This window comes from Blennius ocellaris, assembly GCF_963422515.1.
Source record: "Blennius ocellaris genome assembly, chromosome: 22".
NCBI lineage: Eukaryota > Metazoa > Chordata > Actinopteri > Blenniiformes > Blenniidae > Blennius > Blennius ocellaris.
Window position 1 is genome coordinate 10,591,093 of NC_137671.1, and position 10,278 is coordinate 10,601,370.

A 10,278-nucleotide genomic window follows, 5' to 3' on the forward strand; every position below is an offset into this window, starting at 1 on the left:
GTGTTTATTTATGCATGTGTGAGCATTGTGATTGTGACAACTTAGATTATTCAACAAGTATCCAGTAAGATGTAACTGTGGAGTTTGTTAATGACACCTTGGAGATAATTGTCACACACACACAAAGACACACACACAGAAACAAAGACCCCTGTGTAAACACACCGTGGTGGGAATAGCAAACAGCCTCATTAACGCTCTCAATCAGAATACAGTGTGACTGCTGTGTCTAAACATTACTTTAGCAACAGTGGCATTACGAGAATGTGTTGCACCACAAACAGTGAGTGTACCAACAAAACTGAATCCACAAAATGTTACTGGTGTATACATCATGTCTTCATGTAGATTTGAATGTGTAATTTCATTTTGTAAGAGAGATTTTGAGGACATCATTACTCTCTGGTTTAGACTGCGCTATTGCGAATAATAAAATCATGTATTACCCGGGCATCAAACTCATTTTGAATCATGGGAAATGGCAAAGCGAGAGCTTAATGGGGCCGCAGCAGTAAAAACACAGTAAAAGACTCTCTAGTTTTCTTATTCTGCCTTCAACATGCATGTTTTAGTGGTGCATTACAGGCAAATGGTCTTCATTTATGGGTCTTAGGGTTATCAATCAAATCTAATTATTAAAAGTAAGTAATAATTGCAGTGTCTGCAGTGAGTAATGTCATCCAGCAGGATTAACTGGACACTCCGACAGATGGGTTCTGGCCCACTGTGGTTTATATTTGACATTGTGGGTGTGCCCTTCCTCTTTGCATTTATTACACTGAACAAGTCGATAACCAAAACACAGCCAAAGGAAAATTAAAAGTATTGCTTACCTTTTGTCTCCAAAACAGTTCCTGTGTGAACCAGACGTCAAGGCAAGCAATTCCTTATTGGCACACTACTTTATTTATCATTTTTGGCTTATTTATTGATAAGAACAACTATCTTTAGTCACCTCGTTGAGGCATTCGTTTTACTCTCCAAACTGGCCATGAGCCTGAACTGAGACATGAAGGAAATTAGCGTCACCTGTGTACATCCTGCAATAGCCCATCAGGATATCTGGAACTATAAAGGGTCTGTTTGCAGAGCTGAATGGTGAAACACAGGCGGATACTTGAAAGTATTCTTTATTAATAGTCCACAAAAAAACCCAAAAGGAACGTGTCAAGGGCTTGTCAGAAATGATATTCACCGGATACTTAAAAACCTAATTAGCTCTTGCTTCTGTTTTTAAGGGTCCTGAACTGTCGCAGCCGTGTCTTAATGAGACTCCCGAATACAACAGATCCAACCATTAATTAGAGCCATGCTTTCCGTGCAGCGAGACGTGAAAATGTCGGCGAAATCAGTACCAGTGCAGACACACATAGAGCTGACAAGAGCTCTAACCCGGCAACTTACCAAGAAATAAAAGGCTTATTTCATTCACTACTCACAAATCTGTCAACAGCAGCACTTATCTACAATAGAAAAAAAGATTGCAGTGACTTTTAGCTGCTAAATGTTGGATTAGAAAGATGCCTTGTGACGTGAGCTTTGTGCAATAGTTTAATTTTAATCACGTTTATGTCTATATCACCCAAAGCAATATTGTCTCATGTCAAAGAGACAAAAAAAACTATTCAGTCGATAGAGACTCTCTGTTATGCCTTCTCTCTTTTTTTCCACACAGGCAGTCAAATTATATGCAAACGTTCACCGAGTACAGTGATTGCCCTTGACAAATTCAGTCAGTAATCAGTAGGTTTTTATATGTACAAAGCACTACAGACAATGCACACTATTTCGAACAGGGTTACACATTGGACAGTGTTGGTTCAATTAACCCCACATGCTTTTGGATTGTTGGAAGTAATTTGAGTATCCGATACATGCATGAATGGAGAGAACAAACAAATCAGATGAAGCGAGAGGATGAAGTCAACACGTCAAGAAATGCACTTGAAATGGGCTTGAAAACTGATTTCTTAAGAGTAGCAATGCAACGCACCCAGAGTTCATCGTGAGCAAACTAGCACTCGCCTCAAAGCCACACTGAACAGGGTGAGCTTGTAAAATCATGCATAATACAGCAGACTTTTTTTTAAATACATTTCACTGTATTTTGCCCCAGAAATTTTTATTAAAATTGGCTTTATGTTGAGACTGACATCATTTCAGTCATAATTATTTGGTTTTGCAAAAAAAAAAAGACATTTTCATCTCGTTTACTCAACAAAGATAAAGCTTCAATTTAAAATGTTATTATGATCATTATTTTACCAAGCAAGATGAGTGAAGGCAGATGAACTAGTAATGCAGCCAGCTATTTAAACTATTAATCGTTCAACTTTTTAGATTATACTGAGAAATACTGGCCTGCTGCTTGTTGTCTGACGCGGCTTTAGAGAGAGAGTTTAACTTATAGTACGGCCCCTGCTTGACGCTAAACATCAGGGCCTTGGAGAGCTCTCTGTACGTCCTCGGGGTGCAGCTCAGTCCTTTGTAGCACTGACAGGTGAAACTCTTGCTTAAAGTCTTCAGATCTGCCAAGCCGGGTCGCCCCAAAACCAAGTAGCGCTTCTGAACACGCAGCACCCTGAAGCTGTCCGGGTTGAGGTGGAGGTAGTGACTGGACTTGTGGTTTTTTCGGACACAGCGGCCGTTGCCCCTGCACAGGTAGTTGCTGCAGAGCTGCGCGGCCGCAGTGACATTGGCGATATAAGGGTTTAGGGTGGAGGTGAGGTAGGATGAGAGGGCCTCACAAGAAGGCTGGGCAGTGAAGGAAAGAAAGAAAATGCAAAACAAAAATGTCAATCTTAATTGTTTCTACGTGGTAGGATTGGAAAAATTGGTACAGTGAAATAGCATAATGATGCAGAAAGTGGCACATTTTAGCAACATCCAAGTATAAGGATGTTTATTAACTTGAATCATACAATGAAAGTCACTATCAACAAACTAATTCTGACTTCCCGGCTATGGATTAACGGCTGTAGCTGCCGCTCCGGCCACCACAATCAGTCAGCAGTTTCTGTAAGTCGGTCAATGATAGTGATGAGCAGCCTCCAGTATCCTCTCACTGAATCCTTTGTCACTGTCTGACCGCCGGCCATCAGCACCCCATCTCTCAGCGGTCCGGTGTGGGTAGGGGGTGTGCTGTTACCTGGTCATCATAGTCGGCGCTGGCGCCCCACAGCACTGCACCAGCAGCCCCCACCGCTGCGCTCTCCCCGATGGTGCTGATCAGATCCCCCTGCACACAAGTACATTTGCTAAAAGTCACTAAAGTCTCTGCGAACACAAAACAGCTACAGGCAGGGAGTGATAGATAATACAAGAACACCTTGCACATACGTTCTTGTGGCTGCTCTGTTTAAAACCACGTTGTCCAAGGCGAGAGGAGAGCAAAACAATTACCTCCTCAGGTTGGTTACCACCTGAGCAGGATGTTGTTACGCCAAAGAAACCAAACTCCCCTTAAAACTCAACCTCCGGCCTGGAAATAAGTCGCTCCTTGGATGTAAGAAGTAACTTAAGAGGTATCTCATCTGGTCAAGTGTGCAGTCTCTCTAATTAGCTGCTGCGCATAGATGTTATCTCCAATACTGCATTTATTCATTCACTTATTATTTGGTCTGCTTGGTTTTATCGCCATGCTGCATGCACGCCATCTACTTGATTAAAAGCTCATTTCTAAGCTCAATAAGGAGGGTGTGTTCATTTGTACGCTGTCTATATGTATCCTCAAGTGAATATGCACAAAGTTGTTGGGGTGGGAAATTATTTTTTCTCGAGGGGCCACTTCAAAATGAAGACTGCTACAGAGAGGCGAGCTGTGAGGTCATCTCCAAAAAGAAAGTTGTTACTTGGTTTTGAAAAATGTTTGTTGTTGGTCTGCATTCGTATTGAATTTCTCAATTTGGCCCATTTGTCATTGATTTTCCCGTCGACAAACGATGCTTCATCGTGTGATCCTAGAGAACCTAATTGTCCTGTAAAATAAGCACGCAGCCTCGCTTCTGAATCCAGTTAGTAAGTACTTGAGCATCCATATACTGGTAAAAACTACAATCTACATTATTTTTATTTGATTTTATTTCACCCACTAAGGGTGGCAACAATACAAAATTTAATACCAGGAATCTCAAAGTGTGGAGCAGGGTTTCAACTACATTACACGTTGTGATCTTTCACATTACATTATTGTTAACAGCTGCTTGAATAAAAAAAATATATATTTTTTAATCAGTAATGGCACCTATTAACCTAAAGTGTCAGCTCAGGGTAAAAAAAGAAAGACTGATGAAGGACGTAGCGTTTTTAACAATACTTTCTGAAGTCAAATGCTGTGCTGCTCAAGGATAATTAAGATATTAAATCACCATTAGCAGAGACATATTGATAAAATATGCATTAATATGGAGAAAGAGTTTGCTCTGACTGTGTGGTCCTTATTTGATTATACATTTGAATGAGGAAATAAACAAATCAGCAGTCAAATCCCTCATCTTTACCTGGCTCAGAAAGCGTCTGTTCTGATCAACAAAGACAGGACAAGTGTAAACATACACAGGTGGAGTTGCGCTCCATCTGGCGAGAGCAGACACTCTCAAAGCCTCCTGGACCCGGTTCCTCACCATCAGGGCGGCTTTGGGACTGTCTGCCAGAGAGGCCTGGAACAGTGGAAAGACATGGGAGTGGGGGGTTAAAAAAAAAGAGAGAGAGCGAGAGATAAATCACTCACATGGGGAAAAGTGACCAACCTGCAGGTACACTGAGGGGAAGAGGGCAGTGCTGGAGTCCCACAGCCAGAGCAGCTCGTCGTTCTGCCTCCTCACTTCCTCGGAGCACCGACCCGTGTAGTGCGACTCCTGCCAGCCGTAGTTATAGCAGTTGGGAAACAGATAGAAACCCCAAAGATAGTTGGGCCTCATGGTCCTGCCCACCGACAACATCCCTGACATAAAGCTTTTCGCTGCCTCCTTCAAAAAAAAAAAAAAAAGGAGAAAGGAAGTTAAGAATACAGTCACGTTGTCAGTGGATTTATTTATATTCTTCTTCGTCACAGAATGAGTTAAGACCTGGAACTGCTGTTTGGCAGTGTCTGTGGCCTCCTGCACTGTGAGGGAGCGGTTGGTCTGCAGTGCATGAGCCACTGACAGGGTCTGATACACTCTCTTTGTGCCCCAGTTTCTGTCCCACAGGGGGCGCCATTCCTCCCAGTCTATTACAGCCAGGCCTCTGGTGGTCCTGCAGAGAAAGAGGAGGATGAATCTGAGGGTGAACGTCAGCGTGAAATGAGTCAGGAGAAGCAACTCGGCTTTTAAAACCTGAGGCCAACGTACTTGGATGGGATGTAGTAGTTTATATCAGCTCTGGCCTTGTTCAGGCTTGCCTTCAGGTTACCTCTCTGAGGGATGCCACCGTAGAGCTTTCTTCTACTTCCAGGGTCTACGTGTGGGTAAAAACCCAGTCTGTCTGTGTAGAACAGAGACAGAAACTGACCTGGGACCTGCAAACAAGTAAAGTCAAGTGGATAAAAAAAAATTACATTTGTAACCACAAGCGAGAAGCATCTATGTATGTTTAAAATATTATTAGTTCTCTCTACAAGATGTTCATCGGCCTGAAAGTTCAGAAACATCCAAACGACCCACAGATTGCAAACAATTGGAAAATGCTTGATTGCACCTTCTCCTCTCTTACCTTAGCAGGTGTGGCCACCCCTCTAAACGGCGACGTATCCAGTGAAATGTTGTCCCTGTTGCACACGAGGTCAGGAACGTTCCAAGTGACGCTGAAGGGATGACGCTCAAACAGCGGCCTTGCGGTTTGGGGAAGAGCGGAAGACACGGGTCGTCTGGGCCGGCGGGAGGCGGCAGCTTCTTTGGGCGTCGGGCGGAGTTTGACGAGAGGCGCGGGGGACGGTTTTGCAAGTGTAGACGAGAGAGGAGAGAGGAGCGGGCGCGAAACATTTTGAGGTGAAGGTTTAAGTGAAGTTGAGTGGGAGGAAAGAAAGGAGGCGGGCGGCGAGTAAGGAGGTTTGGTCGGGTGGGACATTGGGACATTTCTCTGCAATGCTTGATTGAAGAATGCCACAAAATATTCAGAGCCAGACGATACTGAATTTAAAAGAGATGGGACCGACGGAGTTGAAAGGGGAGCGGAAGAGGACAAATGCAAGGGCCGTGTGGGAAGGGAAGACGTCAGCGTTGCAGGAGTAGAAAAAGAATCTTGCGGCATTAAAGTTGTTGTACTGGTGTCGTCCAGAGGAAGCGATGAAGATTTCGGCGTTCTCAGAGCAGCTAATGTAAGAGCAGGCCAGAGAGCAGCTGTTACTGTGGCGAATAGAAAGAGAGGGAGAGGTGGGAGGATGGACTGGGTGAGTGAGAGAAGCAGCAGCACACAGTTTTTGTTCTTCAGGGTGACTGAAACCATCCTTTCACCTGGCTTGAGAATGAGGGAAGAAGAAAAGAAATCTCACAGTATAATACTAAAAAAAAACATCTGTATGACTCGTTTGTTATTGCTTCTTCACCAGAAGAATGAAGAAAATGATGAATATCCACTACAATGTAAACATACAGACAGAAAATCGCATGTGTTCACATTCACAAGTGCACGTTTTTGGGCTGTTGGAAGGAAACCGTGTGCAGTGAAAAAAAATATAAACTGCACACAGAAAAACACCCAAACCTGTCAAATACAGCCACTGTATAGTTGTTGATTTTTTGGGTTGTTGTTTTTTTTATAAATCACACCCTGATACCTGAAGGCTCATACAGTATATCATTGGTAGCCAGACATGGCTGGAGAAAAGAGAAAGCAAACAAATGTTTTTATTTCCAAGCCACATTTCTAGTCTTCAGTTATATCTAGATTTGATTCCATGCTTTTCCTGAACTGTGGAAACTCCCAGTGTGAATAGTGAAGATTATCTATGAACAGGATAAGTTAAACTAGCTTTCCAATAGGGGTCAATAAAGTTGCTTTATCTTCTTCCTTCTTGTTAAAACCTAAAACTCAAACTCTGTTAAATCTGGCACAGCTGTGAAAGTCATTTCTAGTTTGGATTGTAATACTGACTTTTGCACACAAATGACCTTGAAGAATTATTCACACTTTCCTGTGTTGCCATTAAAAAAAAAAGACTACATTTGTAATCTCAACCAGTCTGAACAAACAGGATGATACAATACCTTGACATGCCTTCATCCCGGGACGTGTCCATGCAGAGTGAGGACACCCGTCCAAAACAATGATGCTCATATAATGGAGGTGGGTGAGATGTCCAGAGGGATGAACTCTGAGAAGGAGGAGGCATTACCTTGTGGACGTTGCTGAATGTCAAGATGCTCCATGCTCCCTGTTGTTGCCTCGGAGACAGAAAGAAAGAAAAAAAAATCTTGTTTGGTTTGCTTGGTGTGCCAAGTTTTACTGGGAGCGAACAAAGAAGGCACACCTGCATGTGAGGTGACGAAGCATGTACCACGAGTAGTGGAAAACAAAACAGAAGTCGATTAGAATGAGAGTCGTGGTTCAATGTACAGAAATAACCCGGACAGTGGTGGCATTTAATATCGCTTTTCGGGTTGAATTTCTACCAGATTTTCATCGATAGAGGAGTTGAGCCGTCCTTTATAGAGTAAATATATTTCATGACATGCTGATGATACCAGTCAGCGACCAAAATCCCTTCAATTCTCTCCCTCCGACTTGGAGACAGACAAGTTTGACACCTAAGTGACAAGAAAACAGTTGTCTGGTATTATCAACAGCATATCTATTTCTGCGACAGAGGAAAAGTAACACAGAATGGGAAGTTTCCGGATGATATAACAAGAAAAAAAAAAAAAAAGCTTCTCTCCCTCATTCCATTTGTGAGCTGTTGTCTGTTTATTTGTCTTGTCAGATGAGTTTAATACGCCATTTGGTGGTGGTTGCTTCACATATTACTGTCACGGTGTGAAGACTGGGGCTGTGACACTTGACCCAAGATGCCTTGAGGAGGAGCTGACTCCGTGTTCAACAGTGCCAAGACAAAAGGCTTGGGACAGTCCACCACATTATATTTTATGACATTATCTCATTTCTGAAATTAGATTAGATGTTCTCAACTACCCCATTCTACTCCAGGTAATTGTCTTCATATGAATAAAACAAACAAAAGCTTTGCCAAAGGAACGCCCAGGCAATATTCCTCACACAGGTATGATGATGATGATGATGATTTGAACAGCTGCATGGCATGCATTGTTTTCCCTCCGAGACAATGACGCTCGCAGCACTGAAACCTTCATTGTCAAAGTTGGAAATAAACACATGAATAACCAAGTCGATAACATCTCCAGCGGTCCTCTGCTCACCTCTCACCTCGATCACCAGGCTCAGAGTTGTGTGGCAGAGTTTCAATGAAGCAGCATGTGCAGACATTGTTTGCAGTGTTGTGGCAAACAGTGGCCCTGCCAGCCGCGGGCACGAAGACATCCCTGATGCAATCCTGACCCCTCGTGGTTAAACTGAGTAAATGGATAAACACGAATCACAAGTGAAGAGATCAACAATTGTTGCGATATCAAATTATATAAAGCGCAGTCTGGTTGAGTCTCGATGTTTAATGAAGAGCATGTTTCCTTTTTCTATTTATTTTTGGCAAGGGAGAAAATAACCTTTTGAAATATACCAAATCAACTCTCATGAAAATCTAAGAGTTATTTCATTCTGGGGAATTTCATAGATAAAAACAATGAGTGCATTTTATTACCATTAAAAATGTTTTTATTGAAAATCAAAGAGAGCTTTGTGTCTATTTTCTAGTCAATGCAAAAAGTTTGGCGGTACGTCTGTCAAGATTCGATTCACAACGTTGTCATACAATTAGAACATGTGCATCAGAAAACATGCAATCACATTGAGGAAATGTCTGGAAGAAGCCTCCACACAGCACATCGTGTGACAAGTCTATACTGCCATGAAATCAAAATCAATCCAGTCAATCGAGCAACAAAAATGACACAAAACAGCATGTTTATCTCTTCAATTGCTTTTTGAATTGTTTGTTATTTGGAACGTTAATTTACAAAGAAAACCAAATTTCCTAACGGACTTTTACTCATGTGACAGTTTGTGCCATCTGACTATATGGATCTGAAACTGTAATCAAGTTAATCATTTTTCTACATTACAATCGTCGCTGTGTTATAGAATAAACTGAATTGACTATTCGGTGTGTATTTAGATGCAGTGCTACCATGGAGCATTGCCAGTTGGCATCGTTAACATTAATCCAAATTCATATGAGTCTAATTGACATGATTGGTACAGCACATTCATTTTGAATCAGTGTATTACTGACGGCAGCTTATTTGGAATAAGCATGCAAGATTGAATAACATTAATTCAGTATTTCTGTGTCAGTTTCTAAATACAACCTGGTCTAATCAGAAGCTAAGTGTCGCCTGTTTAAACGAGTTTCTGTTTGGTGACCCTGGCATGACATTCACAAAATTTCCTGTTGAACAGTTTGAAGAGATGCAAAAAGGCCAACTTCATTAAATATTCATCGCAAAGCCTTCAGGGAACGTCTTCCTCCAGAATGCAAAATATAATATTCATGTTGTCCCCTCGTTCCCTTAAAGCCCCAATTCTTCTTTTGGTCCGGAAATCAGGTCAAATAAATGTTTCAAAGGTTGCCCTGGAAGGTTATTTACTGGTGCAAATATAACCCACCAAAACGTAAGCAGCATTAACATCAGACTGCTCCTAAATGCTGCTGAATATTCTACTGTTTATGTAGCATTGTTAAACAACCACAAATTTACGATCAATAAACATGCATTAATACACAATGAAAACATGTCCCTGCTCAGGCTGATACCACACACACCCATACACACACACACACACACACACACACACAAAGGTCACATTTAGGTGTCTTGCACAAGCAGCAGAATCTACTCTCTGTTCAGTTATCTTGTTTTACGGTGAGTAACTACATACCAACAACTATTAGCCGTCAGTATCACTGAGATTTAATGAATCGCGAGTCTGTAGTTTTAATTCTTCCTTACGCAGACCATGACTCATTCACATTTCGTTAGCCAGTGGAAGAATTGTTTGTCCTGCACCAGCCGGGACATGTCTTACCCTGCAAATATGACATAATACATGCTGAAGTCATGAGTATACAAAATGAGAACAATAGGCAAATAAAGCAACTACCAGCGTCACTTTTCATGGTTTTAATGCTGCTTACATGAAATTTCCAGCCAATATTGGTTCAATTGTTTT

General features: G+C 41.9%; 1 protein-coding gene across 1 annotated transcript; it reads right to left on the bottom strand.

Moving 5' to 3' along the window:
• Nucleotides 1-2,328: 2,328 nt before the first annotated feature.
• spam1 (sperm adhesion molecule 1) lies at nucleotides 2,329-8,418 on the bottom strand (the record flags this gene model as incomplete). The annotated part of the gene is made up of 8 exons (XM_080518594.1): nucleotides 2,329-2,754; nucleotides 3,149-3,238; nucleotides 4,500-4,658; nucleotides 4,749-4,967; nucleotides 5,067-5,235; nucleotides 5,331-5,497; nucleotides 5,692-5,870; nucleotides 8,352-8,418. 8 exons carry the CDS (start codon nucleotides 8,416-8,418, stop codon nucleotides 2,329-2,331), a joined length of 1,476 nt encoding a protein of 491 aa, XP_080374720.1.
• Between the last annotated feature and the right edge of the window lie 1,860 nt (nucleotides 8,419-10,278).